Source organism: Bidens hawaiensis, unplaced genomic scaffold, assembly GCF_021521415.1.
Source record: "Bidens hawaiensis isolate Kalapana, Puna unplaced genomic scaffold, B.hawaiensis_p1.1 tig00062398_1, whole genome shotgun sequence".
Classification (NCBI taxonomy): Eukaryota; Viridiplantae; Streptophyta; class Magnoliopsida; order Asterales; family Asteraceae; genus Bidens; species Bidens hawaiensis.
The window spans coordinates 35739-60182 of NW_027501201.1; the positions used below are offsets into that span (position 1 = coordinate 35739).

A 24444-nucleotide genomic window follows, 5' to 3' on the forward strand; every position below is an offset into this window, starting at 1 on the left:
TATTTCCGGTGTTTAGCGCCCCCAACAGTAATAAACCTAACCGATACCAACCCAATTCATGTCACTTTTATCATAAGATGTACATGTACCAATACTATTCTTGTCGGTTACAAATTCAATTTTTAGTTTAGCACCGGTACCATAACAAACTTAACCGACCCCAACGAAATTTATGCCGGCGGTATCACGTGCTTCTCACGCTGCCCTAATCCATTTCTGTTACACCTCCATCATCCGTAGTTCCGTACACACAACAGATAATGGCGCTCACTTCAGCTTCATCACTACCAATCAAAACCCTAACACACAATCCTCCATCAAAATCCATAACATGCCGTTTAAATCCACACAATTCGATCTCTACCAAAGGTATTCCAATTCAATTCTTCTTCCTAAACGAAACTGAATCTCAATTGTTGAAAGCATGCTCGATTGATCTTCAGGTGTGATTTTTCAGATAATACCAACCGTTCGAAGCCGAAGAACTGGAAGGCTCTGGTGTCCACTGCATTGGCAGCTGCCGTGATTACGTTCAGTTCCGATATGTCTGCTTTGGCCGATCTTAATAAGTTTGAGGCGGATGTTCGTGGTGAGTTCGGTATCGGATCCGCTGCTCAGTTCGGTTCGGCTGACCTTAGGTTAGAGCTTTGAAAGTTGTTAGTATGAAATGTGTTATTTTGATTGAGTGAATGGTTAATTGAAATGTGTGTGGTTTTCTTTTCAGGAAAGCAGTTCATGTTAATGAGAATTTCAGGTAATTTGTTGAATTTGGGGATTTGTTTGTACATTTGCATTGATTATTTAAGTTTTGTGATTATGTTAAATAATTAGAGATAGTAAAGATGTAATACTGTAATGTAATTTGTTGAACAAATGATGAACTACTTCTATGCTCACTAGAGGTTGATATGACTCCTTGTTGAGCTTAAAACAAGCCAATTTGGCAAACAATTGGCTGAATTTTCATTCAAAAAGAAGGAATTTCTAAAGGTTAAAATGGCTGAATTTTCTATTAAGCGTAAAACAAGCCAATTTGGCAAATAATTGGCTAAATTTTCATTCAAAAAGAAGGATTTCTAATGGTTAAAATGGCTGAATTTTCTCTATTGAGCGTAAAACAAGCCAATTTGGCAAATTATTGGCAGATTTAAAAAAAAAAAAAAAATTAAAAGGAAGAATTTATGGAGGCTGGAATGGCAATGAGGTATGAATTTTCTATTGAGCGTAAAACAAGCCAATTTGCAAATAGTTGGTTGAATTTTCATTCAATTTCATTCATAAAAAAAAGAATTTCTTTTTAATCTTTTGTCTATGCTTCCTTGAAGAAAATGTATGTCACAGGAGAGCAAATTTCACATCTGCTGATATGAGAGAATCGGATTTTAGCGGGTCAACATTCAATGGTGCATATCTTGAGAAAGCTGTAGCCTACAAAGCAAATTTCACTGGTAAGAAAAACTTCATCCCTCAAAACAGTTTAATACATCAATATTTTTTTCAAGAAACAAATTTCAAACAAAAGTTTTATCTTTAGTAATTCTAACTAATGAATAACTAGTTGTTTACCCGTCCGGTGGACGGGAATATCAACGTAGTAATGCGACGACTACATTAGGAAACCTAATTTAAATCTGGATACCAAATCATGATTGAAGAATGCTTGAATGTAGGTTTGAGATTGCAATTGAATATCAGATCCATATATAAACCGGCAACATGGGATAATGAGTATTCTGATTACAAACTTATGAACATTAATTCATGAAGACAATTCACTACTTCACTATACTTTACAGTATTTTTCAACACATGTTAAATTGATGTCGCCCATTTGCAAATAGTTCACTTTCGGCCATGCGGCATTCTAGAAACATCTGTTTGACCCATTCATTCCCTCTGTTTCCCATGGTAAACCGCTTTTCAACATGGGTAGCGAGTCTAACAATGTTTGTAGTGAGTGGACTCACCACTTCTTTCCCTGCATGATGTAGAAACCCGGTTAACCCCTTCACCACAATCTCTAAAGTCCCTCCTATTAAATGTTAACTACTTAATTGAAAAAAAAAAAATCAAACGTATACAAATACAGGAAGTTGAAAGCCATATCTTCAATTGTTATCCTTCCGAAACATTCACCTTGACACTAAAAACACGACATAGAGAGATGGCAGCTTTGACCCGTAAAAAGTGGTCAATTTAGGTTGGACGAGGTGACAGCTTGGACCAGTAGAAAACATGTCAATTAACCTATTTAATTAAACAGATCGTGTTCGGTTACTATAAGTAATTGTTCCATCAGGGGCGATAATGTCAAATATGCTCGTTCTTCCAAAGGGTAAGAAAACAATATTTATGAAGACCAAATATGAAAGAATTGTGCACTTGAGTGATATAACATTAGTTTTGAGTCTTGAACCAAAACATCGATTGCTGCTAGATGCAGGGCTACAGTAAGTGTAATATTAACAAAACGAACTCGATGTTGGATCTTTTTCCATGATACAAAATCCCTAAGTTTTGTTTCAAATTTTGTCTGCACACTCATATCACTCCCCACTAAAAACCACATGTACTGAATGCCCTTGTAGCCTTTTTTCTTGTATTAATTCTAAGCTTTCATAGATTCACCTCAAAAATAAATTTTGACCTTTTCACGTGGCAAGCCTGCACATCAAGATCATGCATTAAAAACTTTTATAACTTTTTGAAAAAGAGATTAACTTACAGTTTAAAACTGCAAATAGTATATCCTCATTACTTAATCCAAGAGACTCTCTAACATATTCCCTCAAAACCCTTTTTGCCACATTATATTCAGCAACATATATTTTATTGTAACCAAGGAAGTGAGAAAGGCTACTTCAGCTTTGAGCCCTTCCTGTTTTCTGTCGGTGAACTTCAGTGTCAGTGGTTTGAGCCCTCCACTTTTCTTTCATTGCACTGATAAGATTAAAAATTAGTATATATAATAACAATTAATCCGCCTTCGTATCAATTTTCAATCACATGATCTAGTTTTACTTGATTAAATATAAATTTTTAGCAAAGCCCACCTCATCAACTTCATGTGATGACATAATGAAATGTGGGGACATCATATAGTGTCACCAGTATCGAATGTTCCTCAAACCGTGCTCCGATTATGCAAGCTCTTAATTCTTAAATTAAAAATCAGTCTTACTCCATTCAGGTGGAACAATTCGTGTGGTGACTTGTTATCTGTAAATTATGTCCCCAAAATACACCCAGTTTGAAGAAACTATACACATTACAATATGCAAAATGGTGGCATTTTTTACTTTTGAGTTTAAATTCAACTTCCAAAATTCAAAAATTAATACATTATTGTTGCAACCATAACACAGAAAACTATATGCTTGTAGTGATTGATATAGAGTAACAAATTGGTTATCTCTACATTAGAAATCTATGGAAGTTATTTGAAATTCAGAAGTTAAAAAGCATATTAGTTAAGCTGAATAGTTAAAATGTATTGACCAAATGGGTCCAAAGTCACCTAATTAAAGGGTAGTGCATCATTTGATTAAACAATTGAATAATTATTGAAATAACAAAATTTCTGTAATCAAATTAGACAAAATCAATAATTTGACAAAAGGTGTATTAGGTAAACTTACCTGGCCCGTACAAAAGTTTACCCATTTTGATCCTTACCAACCCACATAGTTTGCCACCTCAAATCTAAGCTAATATACCAAAATAAGATTTACCAGGAGACATGAATGGTAAGTAGAGAGCCATTAAAATGCATTTTCAAACACGTTGAGAAAGTATAGTGTGATTACCAAAAGAGGGAGGGAAAGGGGGGGGGGGTCTAGAAATCAGCACCAGCACAGAACAATTTATCAAAATGGATAGATCTTGCAATCAGAAAGCTTGAGAAGAGACCTGCACATAGAGATCAGCTACATTTCGATCTTCTGGTTCAAGGAATATTTGATGAAAGTCTTTAGCTTTTACTCTCACAATCTAGAAGAAGAAAAAAAATTGCACATGGTTCATACAAAAAGTTCACAGATTATAAACAGAATACCACAAAATTATTCTAATTATAATTTAAAAAAGAATGTGAAGATAATAGGTCACCTTGTCCTCAATTGAAGGGTAATACTGAGGCCAATTGGCTTCCACCCATCCTCCATAAGTAGGAGTCTCATGTAAGTAGTCTTTTATTAGATAATGAGTGACTTGTGTTGTACGGGATACAACACATGTCATTTGCTCACTACTAATGTGGTATGTCGGATCAAAAACATGTATATCCTATTCAATTGATTATTATGTGAAAAAAAACTTTTTTAGACGACATAAAGAGTCAAAACGAATTATCTAAGATACCAATGTAAATATTGTGTGACCTATGCTGCTAAGTAAATTAAAGTGTATGTCACGCAGAAAATATAAATAAATAATAAGAAATTTTGTTTTTATTGATGTAACAATTAAGTGTAAATATGTAATGCTAATTACCTGGTAGAAACTTTATAGCCAACCTATCCACTCTTAAACCCTAGATGTCGAACTGCTAAAGATGGTTGAATCTTTTGTTTCATCATGCAGAAAATAAATATGTAAAATAAGAATACTCAAGATGCATACCACCTTTGAACAAACACATTGATGTCTTGGTCTCTTCTACCTCCACAAAATGATATCTCACATGCCGCTAACAGCAATAAATACACTAAGGCCTAAACTTTGTAAACCTGAGCAGAAAGACTTACAAAAGTCAACAATCATTTAGGGGAAACCAATGCTGATACATAAAAATTTATTTGAGATGAACATATGGTATATGTCTAAATCCAACCATCAATCAAGATTGGTAGAACTTTGCCAACTCCTCGGAAAAAGGCCTCTAATAGCCCTGTTTTTGCAGCCTGTAAAGATAACTTGTGAGACAGACTATAGCATATAATGCTTGCAACTTGGGATATATTATATATTGCTGTTACCTTTAGTAAGTAACCTTAAACCTCCTTCACGAGCATCGGATATCGCGTACCTGAACTTTGGATATACACGTATGATGGTGTATAGATGGCTAGATGCAATGAAATGGAAGGTTATCTCATCAAAATTTGTCAACGGCCTGAAATTTGAAGTTCATAAACATAAAATTTTAACATCGAATGTGTATTAAATATTTAAATCCATAAATAATTGAAGCATTGCTAGAAGCAGATTAATTATTATATTAACATACCACATCTACTCAGTAAAATGTTTATTCTTGTCTTGTTAACATATACAACTATATGAAAGGATGATAAATATAATGAAAATTACTATGAATTAATCAGTTCGATCGATCTTTCGAGTTTTAATTACTGCATAACTAAAACAATTCTCAGCTACTTTGCCCCAAGTTTTTCCTTGTGCATAGCATTCATGTATATATTTTTAGCAAGATTCGCACTTGATATATGTGCATGGCTATCAAATATGTTTGATTGATCATGAACTGCATTTGAACTATGAATCCAAATGTGTTCTTTCTGATCATGTGCAATACAATTAATTTTTGACAAAGAAAACTACAATAACAGATTGATATATGCGTTATACATATGCATGCATGTTTGTGTGTGGTCTACAATATATTACTGATACATAATTGTATATGTATGGTATATATTTCCTATTCAGTACTTTAAACACACTGTTAAATGAACTATACACACACACATATCCACATCTTATTTTCTATAGAGCTCTATCCTTGGAGTATATGCAACTTATACAACTCTATAAACTTAATAGACTCCTCTCATACAACTCATACAACACTAAAGTCAACAGATGAAAATGAGCATAACTAAAAGTCTAAAAATAATAGTCAGCTACTGTGCACACCACAAGCCATCAATTTGTTCCTATCTCCACCAAACCATCAAAAAGCAAACTCGCGGTTTTATATGAAAAAGAATAATAATCTGTTGGTAATTATTTACTCTATGAATCAACAATAAGATAGTAACTTGCTTGTTATTTTTCTTTTTTATATGATTGAGATAACCGGACAGCACACCTATGGAAACAGAAACAAAATTGGTTGCAGATAATTAAGGAGAGTCAGCTGACCTGAATGCATGTGCACAAGTTGACTCGGAGTTGATCGGAAAAAACAGAAGACAGTATGTATAACTTAGTAGTTGCTCCGGGACAGCTTTCTCTTGCAAAAAGAAATGAAATATCGATAATCAAATAAATGAGTAAATTACTGAGAAGGTCCGTATTATCTAAAAATAATAAGTTTAATAAAAAAAAGCATAAAATTAATTGAAAACGACCTAGAAAGACAAATATTTTGTGCAACTTAGCAATGACCATTAATTCTTAAAATGAACTCACTGCTCAAACCAACAAATATCTTTCTAAACTGTGATACATAACTATGTTTTTCATTCAAGCATTTGATCAAACAGCTGGTATGCACATAAACTATTACCAACCAGAAGAAGTGAAGAATTAGAAATGAATCCTTCTGTCACAAATTCATCAAAACCACCGCATGTATTTATCCATATAAGATGTAATACGATACCTGTAAAAAGCAGCAGATGTAATACAATACCTTTTTGAAATCCAGAAGCGGTAGAGTTAGTGCACTACAAACGTGGTCTGAATGATAGGGAGACAATCAGAGGCGGCCCAACAAATTAGGAGACCCAAAGCAGAGTAAAACTCAGGAGGCCTTTTGCATTATCTTTATTCAATTAACAGTTTTGAAATTATTCAATTATCTGACCCATTAACAAAATTTGGTTCATTAACTATAAAACACAATCTAAACTTATCTTTTTTGCACAACTACAACATATAAGTAATTTTCCGATAAAAAAGAATCCTACTTAAGTTCGATCTGCTCGCTTGCTCAATAACTTTGATGCAAAATTGTCTATGTACATAGTTGTGCCAAGCAACAAAATAATATGTATCCCTTTATAATATAAATGCTAGAAAGAAAATTAAGCAGATAATACAGGGGAAAAAAAATGGAGTGAGTAGGCTCTTGCTAAAAGAAGATAATCATCACAAGTATACAAATAAAATAATTTCTATCAATTTCAAACTGAAGATCTACAAAACAAACTAATATTATATTCCTAAAATGGCTTTTAGGCTACCTATATAAAAGCACGTAAAAAACAAAAAAAAAACAAACAAAAAAAGGATTGATACTGTCACCAGGAATTGAACACGGGCATAAAGGTTTGCAGAGCAGGAGTCCTTCCACTACACTACAGACAGCATCAGGTCGTTGATGTTCTTAAAGTACAAATTATATGTATGTATAATAGTTTATTTTTTTTTTTTTCGGTAAAAAACGAGGACTCAAAATTTCGGAGGCCTAAAGCCCTAGCTTTACTTGATTACCTTGTAGGGCCGGCTTTGGAGACAATTGAAGGGGAAATCGAACGAAAGGAGTAATTACCGTTGCCTGGGGTTTAACGTCGCTTGTTGGATTTGAATGTCAATTTCGTTTCTGGAGTGAGTTCCCGAATTGGTGAGGATTATTGATTGAGAGGATTACCGATTGATTGAGGATATATTGATTATCGATTTGAGCAATATTGATCGTGGAAGGAGATTTAATTGAAACCGCATGGAACTGCCTTTGAGCGAACGTGATGGAAAGGATGCAACTGTTTTGTAATCATTATCAAACGGTCAATATTCAATCTTCTTATCGGACGGTTAATATTCAATCTTGGATGCCCTTATCAGACGGTTAATATTAAATCTTGGATTTTGATACAAGGGTTAGTTTCAAATCCCACTCTATGGTAACTATATATATAACTAGTGCTTTACCCATCCGGTGGACGGGATCATCAACACGGGAATTTGATGCCTACATTTATATGGTGCATTTTTTTTAAATGAAAAAAAAAATATACCAGTGCTCAAATTAGAAAGAAATACTCTGAGTAAAAATTAATGAGGACTCTTAGAACAAAATACAAGTTTGCATTAGGTGTTGTAGTAAATGCATGTAATTTCAAAGGTTTATGAAGGAAAAATATGTAAAAATTCCTTACAAATAAAGTGTCATAATTTGTCTATGATTCACATTATCTCGTGTACTACATGGGGCCACAAAACATTTGAAATTAAGAGTAATAATAAATAAATACAAATTATGTTTAATGTTTCATTTACAGTTACATATTAATTTCACTAAAGTATGCATGCATGTCTTGTATACCTTTAAAACACTTCATTCAAGACCTAAAAGTAGTAACCAATTATAGCTCCATAATATAAAGTCCATACAAAAAATTGAATATTTGTAGCAATTTTAGATGGGATATATTACCAAAGCTCAACTTCCCTATCACGGGCATCAATGACAAACCGTTGAGCAAAATATATATAATTTAACTGTAAAAAAGCAGTAAACATACATACTACATGTATCATTGACAAAACGTTGACCACTCCCGATTCAAGATTCTTCATCCTGAGAGCTTCAGAAAGGAAGAACAGAAACAATAATCACGTGAGAGCTCTTTACTTGAAACTTAAACTTCCCCAAAATACCATCTTGAGTCATCTCAATCTGCAAAGAATCATGCATATCCACAACAATTATGCATCTAATCACCAAGAACACTAAAATTTAAGAAATGCCAATTTGATTCATATAAAAAAAAAAAAGAACAAACTCTTTGCATTTTACCCATGGAAACAACGGTAAAGGTTGAGCTACGTTCATGCACCTGGGTGAGCTATCTTGCATCAAAAGTATACCATGCTCCTCCATAATTTTGCCTAAATTCAGTGCTACATATGTGACCGTGACCTCTCATGTATAGGATGTTCATGTAGATCTACAATTTTATGGAGGTAGTATGCTTAACTTGAAGATAGTTCAGTTTTTAATATTTCAATCTATTAGCCTATAATAGTTGTCTTTAGTCATTGTTCCAAGCATTTACAAGAGTGAATGACCTTTAAAATAAAAGAATATGTATAAGCATTGTGCTACATGCAAGGTAAGCAATCTTTAAGTGATATATTTTTATTAGATCTGTTTGAAGTGCTTCTGTAGTAGGTGGTGTTTTCTTTTACCTGCTTATGTCCATATGAAAAATGACTTGGTGAATAAATTTTGAAAAAGCGTTGCATAATCTGGGTCTAATTTCATTGGCCATAATGCAGGGTAACCAATGCCCCTAATCATGATAAATGTTAGGCTTTCCAACTTAAAATTCTAAATAAAACCTTAGTTTACATAAAATAGGACTAGGATGTTTTAATATGAGGATTACCAAGATCGAGCATGTCCAGGAGCATCAAGCTCAGCAAGCACATTAATTCCCCTTTTTTGAGCATAACTACAAAACATAATAAAAATAAAGAAAAACATTAATTCCCCTTTGTTGATCGTTTGCTAAAAATAAAGCTAAACGAACGAATACGAACATGCCCCGTACGTGTTCGTTCAGTTCGTTTACAGACCTATTGAAATAAAATATTACCTTCAATGTCAATAAATCTCTCACAATGGTGTTGCTAAGTCTAAAGGAGACCATAATATGAATGGTATAGCCGCAAACCAAGCGAAGATGTAACTAAATGGCTCTGGAAGCTAATAAAACTATTTATAAAACAAACTTATTAGACACAACAAAATTCTTAAAAATGTAAAAAATATATAATAAGACATAATAAAACAACATTTACCTCCAAAAGCAAACATGTTTATTGATTCTTTCAGCCTTGACAACATATATTAATCAACTGTTAACAAATTTCATTAAACACAAATATCAAGATACTACCTAGTGCCTCAGCATAAAACTCAACATATATTATTGATTCTTTAGCCCATTTCCTTCTTCTACAAACTGAAATGACATCTTTGTAGGCCTTATTAGATTAATTTTATCTATTAGCATTCAAGGATCAACATTAATAACTTATTTATAAACAAATGGTGTTTTACAAATGGGTCACACATTATTAAAACAAAGACATTTAAAAAACACAGCAGATAAAAACATTACCTTGACATGAGTCCTACCAAGTAGCAGCAAATATGGAACACAACCACATGCTGTCAAAAAAAATATATATTATTGAACGCAAACCAAACACATTAAAAGAGATAATTGCAACCTAAATCAATAATGAACATCAACATTGCCTCGACAATAAACAAAATATGAATGAAAGCTTGGTGTTTTACCTTGATGTAAACTGCACCTGGTAGTAGCCAACAACCATCCACACTACAAATTGACAGTACAAAACATAACACATATAATGAGGCACCTAACAGTATACACTTAAAAAACTGCAAAGCGATAACCAATTTTGAAATAAAAGGGTTATATGGGTGTCAAACCACAGGAACTAAAACCCTGTTTATAACTCTTTTAACTTATATACCTGGGTGCATAGATGGGATATTGCGCCACTTCTAAGAGCATCACCAAGTAAATTAGATGTTAAACCCAAGGCTCCAAAAACCGACAAATCATCCATCAGTAAAATCTCATCTAAATTTTTTAAACTATTGCTTTAAAGATTGCACTGAGCCTGCACGTCACGAAAACATCTATAACAATCACATTTCAGTTAACCTCTTTAAAAGAATAGTACTAAAAGACGGAGTGAAAGCACACAAACCATCTGATAGCCCAGAAGCTTGTTTAGTGACAAGCAACTTTGACCATCAAAAGTTGCACCAACAGTATAGAAAATGGAATTGAATAAAGCCTAATTCCTTCTGCCATACCATTATATGCATACAAACTGTCCATTCATTACACAAACACATAATCATTCACATATTGTTCACAAATTAGTTGAATTTGTCAAATTACTATGTAGGTTTACTAAGGTCTTGACTTACTGGCTAGAATGTTCATACTTTTAGTGATGCTGCTGGGCCGCACGCAACAAATTCCTTCATGCATCAAACTTAGGCAGGTCTAGAATTCCAGTGTTTTGCCTATATAAAGTATAAAATAAGAAGACTTTTTTTAAATAAATATTGATGCAATATCAATATAATAAAAAACTATACTTAAAATTAAGTGTTGACAGTAAATCAAATGTCTAAAATTCCCTAATACCTTGATTCCTTTAAGGCTTGAATGATAATCAATTTTTACCTAATCAACACAAATTAAAAAATTCAAGAAGATAAAAATCCATACCAAGAATGATGATTAAGAACAGAGAATCCCTCTTACCAAGTTGAAAATTTCATTATAGCACATAATAACCTTAAACGAAAATTTCGTTATATTAGAAACTATTCAATTTTTTTTTTATTTCTGAAAGAAGCTCAAAATTAACAAAATTGCAGGGCCAAAACCTGCTCCACAGACCAGAATCTTTTTAGGAACACACCCACGAACCACACACCTGCACCACATGTAAACATTATATGTGCAACGTTAAGTGTGTGATCTTTAATCATCCCAAAAAAATATCCATGTAAATATGATTAAATAAATCAAATTAACCATTTCTTCCTTATTAACCTTTGGTCCCCGTTCATTGAGAAAGTGCCTTCGTCTCCATTGAAAAGCAACTCTAAATCACTAACACCTGAACATTACCACATTACAGAGTCATACAACAAATGTTTGCAAATTAAAATCAAAACCTCCTAAATCCATTTATTTGAATGAAATACACTAATTTAACTATATAGAATCATATATTATAATCTTGGTATAATAATAATTCATAACTTTACCTGATGTGCCCCAATTTTCAAGGCTCCAAGTTCCTATAAAATAACCTTTCATTGATGATCTTCCTATAAGCTTGTTTCTTCTCCTTCCCTGTCCTCAAATTCAAAGCAAAATCAAACCCTGATCCTTTTCAAATCCTCAAAAAACAGAGCATAATCAACCCACCATCCCATTTTTTTATAAAAAAATGAGCATTGCAAACACAGAGCATAATCAACCCACAATCCCAATCACTGTTTTTCTTATATCACAAATAAACTAAAATTTTCAGTCAAGACCCTCACGGCTAATAAATACAAGTTGTGAGGATTTGAATGAAAATCGAATGATGCCTGAAGAGAGGCCGAGAGAATAGATGATGAACAAATGATTTTTGAGGTACCGATTGAAGATGTCCAACTTGCTGTCTGCTTGAAATCCCCAAATCAATTAATTACAAAGAGTAATCGTTTAATGGAAACTGGTGTGTAACCTCTCTCAACTGCATGAGCGTATGAGACTGATCCGAAGGTAGGTTTAATCGAGACGTAACGAAAAACCTATAACTGCTTTCCTTATCACACGGCTTAAATTAAATATTGGAGGGCTCAGATTAATTCTCTAACTATATATATAATTGTTACATGTAAAAGGATTACAGGGGTCATTTGTGACAATTGTAGATAGTTTGTATTTTGAAGGGTCATTTTGTAATAGTTGTAAACAATAGGGACTATTGTGATATTTTGGTAGTTAGGTCGTTGTTAGTTAGTGGTTGTATAATAACTGAATTGGTTAATGAGAAGAACTAGCTAAGAGTTTGATGAATTTCCTTCCTGTTCTTCTTTCCTGATTTCGATTAGCTATCAGTGGTATCAGAGTGGTTCAGTCCTTTCGAAATGCGCTCCAGTGACCAAATAGTTCATTTTTCCATTTAAATTCATATTCTGTTCACTTTCTCCGTTCAAATTCCGGTAAGTTTTGCAAATTCCGTTCGTTTTTCCGGTCAATCGTCGGAAAAAGTTTTTCGTTTCAATTCCTGAAATTGATTATCGTTGATCAATTTCTTCTCAATTATTTCCTAAATTTGGAAATTGACCAATTGTTCGGACAATTTCTCATTCAAATTCATTTTTAATTCAGTTCTTGAATTGGTTAAAGATTCAATCAATTCTACTCAATCATGACTAATACTTGTAATCAAGAAACCACGAAAATCCAAGAGATTGAAAGAACTCTCATGGATCATGAATCATCCTTATTTGATTTGAAGGCAATGGTGGAGAACAACACTACACAATTGGCTGAAATATTGCCATTATTGAAGAACTTGCTACCTAATCCCAACAATGGGAGCCAGAGCAATTTGAGACCACACCAAGAATTTTCTCAAAGGACGGATGGTGATTTTGAAAGACAAAGGGATCCAGACTCCAATGGTTATTACAGAGGTCATAATCACTTAACAAAACTTGAATTTCCTAAGTTCAATGGTGATAATTTGGAAGAGTGGTTATGCAAGGCAAATCGCTATTTTGAAGTAGATGAGACTCCAGAAAGATTAAAAATCAGATAAGAAGAACATGAAGGAAATTCATCAAACTCTTAGCTAGTTCTTCTCATTAACCAATTCAGTTATTATACAACCACTAACTAACAACGACCTAACTACCAAAGTATTACAATAGTCCCTATTGTTTACAACTATTACGAAATGACCCTTCAAAATACAAACTATCTACAATTGTCACAAATGACCCCTGTAATCCTTTTACATGTAACAATAATTGAATTCAGTCTTATTAGACAAAAAATTGTGTACTCCATAATATCTACTTAAAGTCTTGATCATGTCTGTTACAGGGGCGGATTTGAGTGATACATTGATGGATCGCATGGTAACCCCCTGCTTAAATTTTGGCAGCATGAAATTGTATTTTTATAAAACTTCAAATATGATCACAAGTATTTATTTTGTAAACCTTGGTTTGTCTAATATTCTTTTTGTTTTTGTTTTTTTGGTTTCTGGTTTGTGGAGCTAGGTCTTAAATGAAGCTAATCTCATAAAATATAATTATACAATTTTTAAAACTCTTTAAAATTTTTCCTATTTCGTCAATGTTATAGTTTCGTTAGCTCGATTCAAGTTTTCAGAATACTAAAAGTTTGTTTACATGCTCATTATTATACATTTGTCTAAAACTACTAATTTGTTTGCAAAATATATTATTTACAACCTTCAAACTTGTTTCTTATTGAAAAAATTTTATAGTGAAAAAGAAATAAAAAATGCTCAAAATCGCTCGATGTTCGATCGAAAAATGCTCGATTCGATTTTGGCTCGTTTCGTTTTTCGCTCGGTTCGAATTTCAACCGTTCGGTTCGGTTCGGTTCGGTTCGGTTGTAAACGAGCCAAGCAACGAGCAAGCCTTCGCTCGGTTCGGCTCAGCTCGTGAACAGCCCTATACTGCACATTAAGCATTACCTCGTAATGGACTATAAGTTCATGTACGGCCCACTGGTCGATCTTAAATAGGTTGAACGTGGTAGGCCTAGTTTTGTTATCCAAATGATTATCGTTGGGCCTAGTATATAGACTTTTTAAAATAGAAAATAAGATAACTGAACCATCCATGTAAGAAGCGTACCTGTATAGAGATTGTGTCAGTTCGGGTAGGGGATGTCAACAAGACGAGCCGAGTCTAAGCTCGAGCTCGACTCGTAAGAAATACCTTAAATGAGTCTAAGATCGGTCCGAGCTTAAGCTAGGTTGTGCAGTGTGAAATAAATACATAAAGGTCAAAAGAGGTAAGCTAAAATATACACTAGGCTCATTATATCTCGACAAGCCTTAACGGGCTTTCAATACAAGGCTCTAGCTCTAGCTCAATAACTAAACGAGCTTTATTTAAGGTTCATGCTAAAAAAAAACTCGTCTTCTTCAAAACTATTTATCAATCCTAACCTCATGAGCAGCTCGACTCGTTTGATTATTATTTTTCTTTACCATTTTTCTTTAAAATGAAGAAAACTAACATCACGTGCAAGTCACGTGGGCTGATTTAATCTTACAAACTCAAAACCAATCCAACATTCACTCCCGACCGCCGCCACCACCATCATCCACCATGCCACCACCGTACACCACCATCCTCCTGACCACCACCACCACCACAACCCAACAACAATCGGATCTCGACTCCGACTGCACAAACCGGTGGATCCACATCCGCCACCTCCCACCCAAATTCAACCTAGACATCCTAACCAACTGCTCCACCGACCACCACCCATTCTCCACCTCCTTCTGCCCGTACCTCACCAACCACGGCCTGGGGTCCAAAACCCACAACCAATCCCACTCCTGGTTCCGCACCGACACCTCTCTCCTCGAACTCTTCTTCCACCGCCGCATGCTCGAATACCCTTGCCTCACCTCCGACCCCACCACCGCTGACGCCATCTACCTCCCTTATTACACCGCCCTTGACTCCTTACGTTACCTCCACGGACCCCATTACAACTCATCCGCCCAACACGGCCGTCACTTATTCAAATACTTACAATCCCATTCGCCCGAAATCTGGCTTAAAAACCACGGCCATGATCACTTCCTCGTGCTCGCTGGAACGGCGTGGGATTATTCTCACCCTGTGGGGACCGATCCCCCGGTTTGGGGCACTTCGTTTCTCGAATTGCCCGAGTTTTTTAACGTTACGGCCTTGACGCTGGAGTCGAGGGCGTACCCGTGGCAGGAACAGTCGATACCGTACCTCACGTCGTTTCACCCACCGAATTTCGCTTTGTTTAATTCATGGGTGAATCGGGTGACCCGGTCGAAACGGTCGACTTTGATGTTGTTTTCGGGCGGTGGGGGGGTATCGTCGACGCCGAATATACATCGGAGTATTCGTTTGGAGTGTGATGAGAAGAGTGGGAATTCGACGGAGTATGCGAAGTTGTGTGAGTTTGTGGATTGTTCGAATGGGGTTTGTGAGCATGATCCGATTAAGATAATGAAGCCGATGCTGCATTCGAGTTTTTGTTTGCAGCCACCTGGGGACACGCCGACGAGGCGGTCGACATTTGATAGTATTTTGGCGGGGTGTATACCGGTGTTTTTCGAGGATTTGTCGGCGAAGAAGCAGTACGGGTGGCATTTGCCGGAGGATGAGTATGAGGAATTTTCGGTGACGATATGGAAGGAGGATGTGGTGTTTCGAGGTGTGAGTGTGATGGAGGTTTTGAACGCGATTCCGATGAGTGAGGTGAGGAGGAAGAGGGAGAGGTTGATTGAGATGATTCCGAGGATTGTTTATAGGAAGCATGGGAGTTCGTTGGGGTTGAGGACGAAGAAGGATGCGTTTGATATCGCGGTCGAGGGTACGCTGCAGAGGATTAAAGCCAGACTTGAAGGTGTTGGTGATTTGTGATCAGTGGCAGGGTTTTGAGGTATTGTTGTAAGTTAATATGATTATGTTTATTGGTTTGTTACTGGATTTGTATAAAGAGTTTTCACATATGAACAATTTTATAAGAATATTAGCAGGAAAGGTTATTACAATGGTTTTGTCATTTTGGGTTAAAAAGATAATGATTTAGGACTGTTTGAATGTTTTTATTGTGTCATTTGATGGTTTTATTGATATTTGAGTAATGTTCTAGTTGATAGAAAGTTAAATGTATCAGGATTAAACATGAAAATGAGAAAGATTGTATAATGAGATTTGAAATTTTAGCTTTTAAAATTGGTGTATTGGTTTTTATTAATCCCAACTATCGTCTTTTGGTCACTACCGGTCCCAACTAACGAATTGGCTGATCACGGTCCCAACTTTTAACGTATTTGTTCATAACGGTCGCGACTAACGGAATCCTGACGTCGTTAGTTTCAGGTCACCGGAAAAACATTTTTGGACGGAAAACTCAATTTTTTTCCCGAAAACTCAACATTTTTATCCCGAACATCTTGGTAACTTTGTATTGGATCTTTAGTAATCTTTTTCTAGCAAAAACCCCAATTACTGAGGTCGTTGGAATCCTTAGAACCATCGTCTGAATCGGTTGATGGTGCTCAAGCGGAGGTAGTTAGTTGGCGATGAGTCAATTGGTGGTGGTTGGGGTGTTCAACTTCAAGTGGTGTTTTCCAGCAACAAATTTGAGTTTTCCGGCCAAAAATGCTATGGATCTATGTTATATTTAGTGCATGAAACGGCTCACTCACTTGTAGCCTATGTACATAAATATATCAATCGTGTTAAACCGACGTTCTTATCAACTCATTTAGACATCAAACAATGATGCTTAAAGAACCACATTTACAACTTGAATTTCTATGAACAAATATGGAAATTTAAACTAATTTTGCAAAACTAATGCACAATGAATGAAATCTTATTAATGTTTTTGGTAGTTCATAACTAACAAGAAAAAACAAAAACCAAAACAAAATTGATGAGATTTTAGATTTTGGAAACAATGTACAACATCTTCTTTCGTTCCCGCTCTCACCAAACAACTTCAAGTGTACAAAACAATGGTTAAAAAGACAAATCTAACCCCATCTCAGGATAGCAGAACCCCATGTCAGACCAGCACCAAACCCAGCAGTTGCTATGGTTTGACCTTGTTTGACTTTCCCGCTTCTGACCGCTTCATCTAATGCCAGTGGTATAGAAGCTGCACTCGTGTTGCCATAGTTTGCAAGATTTGATATCACCCTATCCTTTGGAACTTCTAGTCTTGTTGCTACTCCATCAATGATTCTCTTGTTTGCCTGCAGCAGTCAAATAAAGTCAGAGTTGGCAATATCGACCCACTTACGAATAAGTTGATTTGGGTTTATCCCTAACGAGCCAGACAGGAAAATTTTGCTTAAATAAAATGAGTTGAAAGTTGCCCCAATATTGTTACTGCATTAAACCTAGGACTGTCCAAAAAAGATCGTATGTAAACGAACTAAGCAAAGCCCGAGCCAAGGTTGGCTCGGCTTGTGGTTCGTTCATAACTCATTAACTGGCTCAATGGCTCGCCCTTTTGACTTGTAAAGATTAAACCTCAAATTAAAACAATGATAATAACATACAAAAATATTGGGGGGGAATACAAAAAAAATACTTCGAATTTGCCTCTAGATCTTTAAAGAAGTTGAAAAATAAAAGCAAAAAATAATACATAAAATATTATAAATTCTCTAGTTTATAACTTTTGCAATGTATATGTTAAAAAATACTTTTTTTGTGTTATATACATTAATATGAAATAAAAAACTACAAAAAAAAAATAATGATTCTGCTCAACGAGCCACGGGTGGCTAGAGCTTTTACAAAATAAGGTATTTAAACCTTCTGAATAATTTTATTCAAAAAGATTATTACTGAAATAATATAACTTTATAACCATATTTGACATACTAATTATCTCTAAAAAGCTCTAAAACATTAGAGAAAAAGGGTCTCCAGTTAACTGTACAAATAACTACTCTTTGACTGGTCTATTTTGCCACCTCTGTGTGGGACGCACGAGAGGGTCCTGTTCATACCTGATGGAGCAGTAGCCAATCAATATCTGAACGGTCAAGACCCGCATTTGCCAGTGATGCCTCAATGGTCTGTGGCACAACACTAACAGCAAACCGAAACACTTCAGTTCCATTCATTTTAATGCACGAAAAAGACGAGCGTTTCGGTGGGAACCCGAGGACCGATCCATTTGTACCCAACTCATGATGTGTTTCATCTTCTTTGACTCCAGCATTCAGGTGCCTGTTTGGGAGAAGGTTATGAAAAAGTCAACATTTTGACTGCATTTACAGTCAAAAAAAAAGTTATTTGGTTTTAGGATTTTATAAGCACCTGTTTCCGTCACCGTCACTGTGCAAGTCAAAACCGAATAAACCGTCCTCTTCACTATCACACGCCTGCAGAAAATGTGCATGAATTAGTGGCCCGTAAATTTTGGGAAGGGGGGGGTGTCAAATGGGTGACACTCAACTCATTTGACTAAAACGCTTTATTCAGCCCGGTTGGCTAAAAAGTTTTATTCGACCCGATTGATAAAAAGGTTTTTAATGATCCATTTGGCAAAAAAGGTTTATCGGGCCCGTTTGCTGAAAATGTTTTATTTTGAACCGTTTGGGTAATAAGTTTTATTCGACCCGTTTGGCTAAAAAGTTTTATTTAGTGCGTTGGTGAAAAGGAGCTATTTGACCCTTTTGGCGAAAAACTTTTATTCAACCCATTTGCGGGACTTAAGGAATAATATAAAAAATATATTCGACCCGTTTAGCTAAAAGGTTTTGATCAACCAGTTTGGGTAAAAAAGTTCTATTCGACTTGTTGGCTAAGTTCTATTCGACCCGTTTCACTAAAAAGTTTTATTCGGCCAGTATGGCTAAAAGGTTTTAAGCGAGCAGTTTGGCTTAAAAGGTTTTATTCGGCCTGTTTGGCTAAAAAGTTTTATTTGACCCGTTCGGCTAAAAAGTTCTATTCAACCAGTTGGGCTATTTGGCCCGTTTAGCTAAGAAGGTATTATTTGACCCATTTTGCTAAAAAGTCTTATTTGACTCATTAGGCTAAAAAGTTTTATCAGGCCCGTTTGAATCAAAAGTTCAAAACACAAACCAAACCAACCAACTCATAAGTAAATGGGCCGAAATTGCCACATCTAGTGTTGAATAACCAAAAACAATAAAAAAAAAGTAGTTAAAAGGATGATTAGTTAACCAAGAAAAAGGCTTGTTCAATATTCATTATTTCCCTCCATTAACTATTAACCAATGTTTATGGTGTGGGCCCCATGTTATCTGCTACTCAGTAGGACCCACTCAAATGTAGCAATACCTGAACCAAAACCGCACCAGCAGCATCACCAAAGAGAATGCATGTCCCTCTATCGGTCCAGTCAACATAACGAGATAGTGAATCAGCTCCAATCACAAGTACATTTTTGAAACCTCCTCCTGGAAACAAAAAAGTAAACATGGTCAAACTTACCCACGCATCATTTTGACCTTTAACCTTGTATCGATTACCTAAAATAGAACACGGTTATAATAAAGATGGACCCAAATGTGTGCATGTGACGGTTTTGGACTCAAAACCGAACCAAAAACCGAAATCCGTTTTTTGGGTTTTTGAAAAGCATTCGGTTTCGGCTTTTCCGGTTTTCACAATGTTTTTAGCTCTGTTTCGGTTTTCTCATTTGGGCTTGAAATTTTGAGCCCAAATAAAATTGGCCAAACAAATTAACTTAAGCCTAAATTTTTTTGTTAATTAATGATTAATTGATTATTTCACATCTGGGCCAAAAACTTTTTCGACCACGCCATTTATGATTTTCTTTATAAAAGCACTTTAACATTAAAAAAATTTAGAATCCATAAATTGAATTAGAAAGTTGGTTATGGTTTTATGGATTCGGTTATAAAAGTCGGTTCGGTTTTTACGGGTTGGTTAAGTTTTTTTCATTTCGATACATGAAAAAACGTAACCGAACCGGAAATTCAGTTTTTGAAAAAACATTAAACCAAACCGTCTGTTTTGGATTGGGTTTGGTTACTTCAGTTAGGTTATAACAATAAACGTTTTTTACCTCGAATATAACATGAAGCGGATACAAGGCCCAATACAAACCCGCTACAGGCAGCTGTAATGTCAAAAGCGAGTGGATTTCCTTTACATCCAAGTGCTTTTTGAATCTAAAATAACAAAATAATTAAAAACATTCTAAGAACATTTACAAATCAAGAAAAAAGCTTTATAATAATATTTGTTACAGGAAAACAAGATTAATCCATATCATCACGTTCAACCTGTGGAGCACCACCAAACAGATCTTCTGGAGTTGATGTGCACAATAAGATAAGATCCACGTCATCAGGTCCCACTTGTGCCATTTCAAGTGCCTTTAGAGCTGCCTCCGCAGCAAGACCGGTCAAACTTTCGTTCCCTGTGGTTGACCACACCAGATTACACCCATATTATGGAATAAAGAATAGTTTAATACAATAATAACAGTAAGAATAATGATAATAATAATAATAATAACCTGTAAGGATACGTCTGTTGCGAATGCCTGTTCGGGCAGATATCCATTCATCATTAGTGTCAACAATTTTTGCAAGATCATCATTAGAAATTTGGAGATGTGGTACAGCTGATCCGCACCCAACTAGTTTGCACCCTTTGCTTACAAGCCTGCAATTTATCAAAATTGAAAAAGAAAACAAAATCTCGAATTAGTAAATCTTGTGAATTCATAATCAACTACAAAATACAAATAAGGCTAAACAATATTTGATGCTAAATTATCTTTGACCAGGTACAACCAAGTAAGCTTTATTTGCAGCAAGATTTCATATCTCCAGTTGGTTTTACAAATAAAATTTATTTATCAAGTAAACCTTTCATAACTTCTTCATCCACGGATAGGCCTGTTGAGCCTAAAAAATTAATCTGTTGAGCCTAAAAAGTTAATAAAACTTAGACTAAATTGTAATGGGTGATATTACATTTCTTTATTATTAGACTAATCAATTGTAATGAACCTAAAAGATTTAAATGAATATACACACGAATGAACTTAAACAAATGGTAAATGAATAAGCATAAAGTTCACAGACATAAATAAATAAAGAAACGAGATATCCGTTCATGCTCATTCATTGACTAAAAATGGTTCACAAACAGTTCCTGAACGTTGTTCGTTTACAAGCCTATCCATGAACCCTAACTTTTACCAATATGAGACGCGCCTTTTTGCCCTTGGTGTGTTTTTCTATGCGCAAAAGGCGAACCTTTAGATTGAGATAATATATAAATATCTTAACATAGATAAGTAACTACAAGGTTATACATTCTTGGTTTTAACTTTCATAGTCTATTCTACAAATCCAACCAATTTTTATAAAAAAAAAATCCATATAATAATAAAAAGAAGCACAAAAGGAAGCCAGATTGACCTAATGCTATAACCCTAAAAAAAATACAAATTTTGAAGATAAAAATTAATACTTGTGACCTCAAAAGCCAAAATGCACATAAAGCAGCAGTACAATAATTGCAGCAAGCAAAGATTGATTGACAATAAACTAGTCCAGTGTCTTAAATGAGAAAGCACACTAAACTAACTGACCTAATGATTGAACCCAACAAATATATACAAACTTAAAAGCTAAAAGTGCACATAAAGGCCCAAATCAAACAGAATATGAACCTGGGGAGACGAGGTGAAGAAGTCTCAAGTCCTTGTGAGGTGGTGGAGCATCGTATCCTTGAAGAAACCCTGCTGATGCTTGGAGCAAGAAACCCAGATGCATTCGCCATTCAAAGATCCAACTGTATTGTCAATTGGGTGTTTGATTGAGTGATTTATTTATAATAATAATATCGTCGGAGTAGTCGAAGCAAAGGAGCAGAGAAGGCCACTGTGACAACTGCAATCTGAGAGGAAACTCCGAGGCCAATTAATTATTTATTTATATTTTATATAAAAACAACAAACAAACAAACAAACAGTGGTGGATTTCTTTTTAACAAATCTACAAAATCCATAGTATAGTTTTATATTATATGTTTTCTTAACCTTTTTTTTTATTTTGGTTTTTATGTAGATTTGCAACATAATAAAACAACAAGCTAATTAACTCTCTTGTGGCTAACGGAGTGATAAGATGGGTTTAAACCCTTGCAAAAATTTAGTCGTTCAAAAAAAATATTAAAAAAATTCTCTTGCAAAAATCCATCATTTGTGGTCTAGTGGTAGGAAGGTTTGGGTTCTCCGGTGGTGATTCGAGTTCGATCCTTACTTGTGTTATTTTTGGTGTATTGAGAAAATGAAAGATTTGAGCTAGGCCTTATGCAAGGTTACTAGTTTAAATCCTGAGCCAACCAGGGTTTTCGTACCACGGTGTGTTACGCCAGATAAGTCTGCTTATCTAGCGGCACAATGACTGTTAGGTGGCAGCCCACAGTATGGTTTTCCGGGGAAACGTCCAAGGCAAACTCTGAAGTCGGTGTGGTCACTATTGAGACAACATAGTCGGCCAAAGTGGGGCGGCAGGGCTCTCCAGTTTGGGATATGCGGTGGTTTAAACTCAAGAAAGTCGCCTTTCAGAAAAAAAGATCTCTTGAAACAAGTAATTTGTATTCACAAGGTTTTGTACTTGTGTGTTCTGATGTGTAGGTGTGTTTGTGCATTTACAGGTAGTTGATAACTCGATATACAAAAGAGATACGACAAGTGCAAAACCTTGTGAATATAAATTACTAAAGCTCACTAAGATGCTTGTACCAACTAATTCATGATTGGCGGACGAAGCGTGAGACATCATATCAAATCTTTCTTTTGGGTTTGATGCATGATGTGATGCTCCAAAAAGGTCTTCTTCCTCATGTTCTGGATTCTTCATAAACTCATCTTTTTATCTCGTCAGCAGAAATCTGGTTCATAGTTAAAGTTTCTAACAAATTGAGAAAACCTTATGTCTTAGTACACCTTCTCATGAAAAGATACCATGTGTTATTTGGTTCGTAATTTGAATCAAGAGTCACATAATTAAATGATCTTGTAGTAAGTTGAATTTTGAGGTTATCATCTCCATATATTATTTTTAGTGCAGAAGAATCATTCTCAACAATCTCTTTGTGTCAAAGCAATATGGTATTTACAACTTATCTTTAATATAAGTTTTAGGGAAGTATAGACATCTCCTTTTGCTTCTATAAAAGTGACAAAATCTTTATTTGTGCATCAAATGCCCACACTGCCATAAGCAAGTTCTATGAGACTTTTTTACCTATAGAAAATAAATTATAAACTATTTAAATGTAGAAGATGGTGAATTTAAGCAACACCATTTTCCTCAAGGCACCTGATATAGAAAAAGAAAAGAAAATTAATTGTTACTTAATAATATTAATAATTTTGGATGTTGGAATCAAGTGCTGGAATCTTTAATTGAAGACTTGGTGGTGAAAGGTATAGTTTTGATGAAGTTGTCGATGAAAAATTCTCAAAGTTTAAAATCTGAAACAAAAACCACACTTTATAAATGATTCCCAACTCTTAAGTCTTACCTATATCAACTATGAGTCTATGACACGTATAAAAATTGCCACCTTAGACATGTTAAAGAATTAGTACTTTTTAAAATGTATGAAAGTCATCGCATAAAATCAAGTTTAGGCAAGAGAAAAGAAAAGAAAAAAATTGTCGCTGATGGTTCTCACAATCCCTCCCAAAATGTTTCAATTTTCTCTCTTGAATGAGCTCATGTGTGGCCCATTTCGCAATCAAAGGCCACACTACCGTGGACGATCTTTGTGTGAGCCAGGCAGGCTTATGGCCCACCCAGCTTTTGCACTCGGAAGTTTAATTTTTCCTACAATATATATATATATATATGGTAAGGTTAAAATGAAAACCCACTTTAGTTGTGAAAACCCGCGAAAACCCTATGTAACATCGTTTTTTTTTGTTACATGTAATATATGTTGTAACATTTAATACAAAACATCGAAACATCAAAAAAAAAATGTTTTGCTATTTTTTTAACATTTTTTTACTAATTTTTATGTATGTTTTCAGAAGAGAGAAAAAGTTGTATTTATATTTACATATTTTATTTACTTTAATTATGGACCACAAGATTTAAACATTAATTAAAAACATGTGGTTGAGAATGGGTTTCTAGAGTTTTCATAACTCAAGTGGGTTTTCATTT

At 34.9% G+C, this 24444-nt stretch overlaps 2 protein-coding genes and 2 pseudogenes across 2 annotated transcripts; 2 read left to right on the top strand and 2 right to left on the bottom strand.

Moving 5' to 3' along the window:
* The first annotated feature begins 252 nt into the window (after nt 1–252).
* Nucleotides 253–13819, top strand: LOC143603676 (thylakoid lumenal protein TL20.3, chloroplastic-like). Its single transcript, XM_077080412.1, has 6 exons — nt 253–369; nt 458–638; nt 725–754; nt 1342–1448; nt 13584–13618; nt 13763–13819. Exons 1-6 carry the CDS (start codon nt 261–263, stop codon nt 13817–13819), a joined length of 519 nt encoding a protein of 172 aa, XP_076936527.1. The 5' UTR covers nt 253–260.
* LOC143603675 (uncharacterized) lies at nt 1803–8791 on the bottom strand (annotated as a pseudogene).
* Nucleotides 13820–14848: 1029 nt separating the features above from the next.
* Nucleotides 14849–16241, top strand: LOC143603677 (putative xyloglucan galactosyltransferase GT19 pseudogene; annotated as a pseudogene).
* Nucleotides 16242–17093: 852 nt separating this feature from the next.
* Nucleotides 17094–22045, bottom strand: LOC143603678 (beta-ketoacyl-[acyl-carrier-protein] synthase III A, chloroplastic-like). Its single transcript, XM_077080413.1, has 8 exons — nt 21936–22045; nt 20769–20917; nt 20533–20669; nt 20313–20418; nt 19562–19680; nt 18575–18639; nt 18262–18484; nt 17094–17496 (listed from the first exon to the last, which is right to left on the bottom strand). The coding sequence occupies exons 1-8, from the start codon at nt 22043–22045 to the stop codon at nt 17275–17277; spliced, it is 1131 nt and encodes a 376-aa protein (XP_076936528.1). The 3' UTR covers nt 17094–17274.
* Nucleotides 22046–24444: the final 2399 nt, after the last annotated feature.

Coding starts and splice junctions, on each gene's coding strand:
- LOC143603676 (XM_077080412.1), top strand. CDS start 261: ATGGCGCTCACTTCAGCTTCATCACTACCAATCAAAACCCTAACACAC. Junction 639..724: donor TTCGGTTCGGCTGACCTTAG/GTTAGAGCTTTG, acceptor TTTTCTTTTCAG/GAAAGCAGTTCATGTTAATG. Junction 13,619..13,762: donor ATACATTGATGGATCGCATG/GTAACCCCCTGC, acceptor TTGTGGAGCTAG/GTCTTAAATGAAGCTAATCT.
- LOC143603678 (XM_077080413.1), bottom strand. CDS start 22,045: ATGGCGAATGCATCTGGGTTTCTTGCTCCAAGCATCAGCAGGGTTTCT. Junction 20,419..20,532: donor TGTTTGGTGGTGCTCCACAG/GTTGAACGTGAT, acceptor TTGTTATTTTAG/ATTCAAAAAGCACTTGGATG. Junction 17,497..18,261: donor ATTGGCTACTGCTCCATCAG/GTATGAACAGGA, acceptor TGACTGCTGCAG/GCAAACAAGAGAATCATTGA.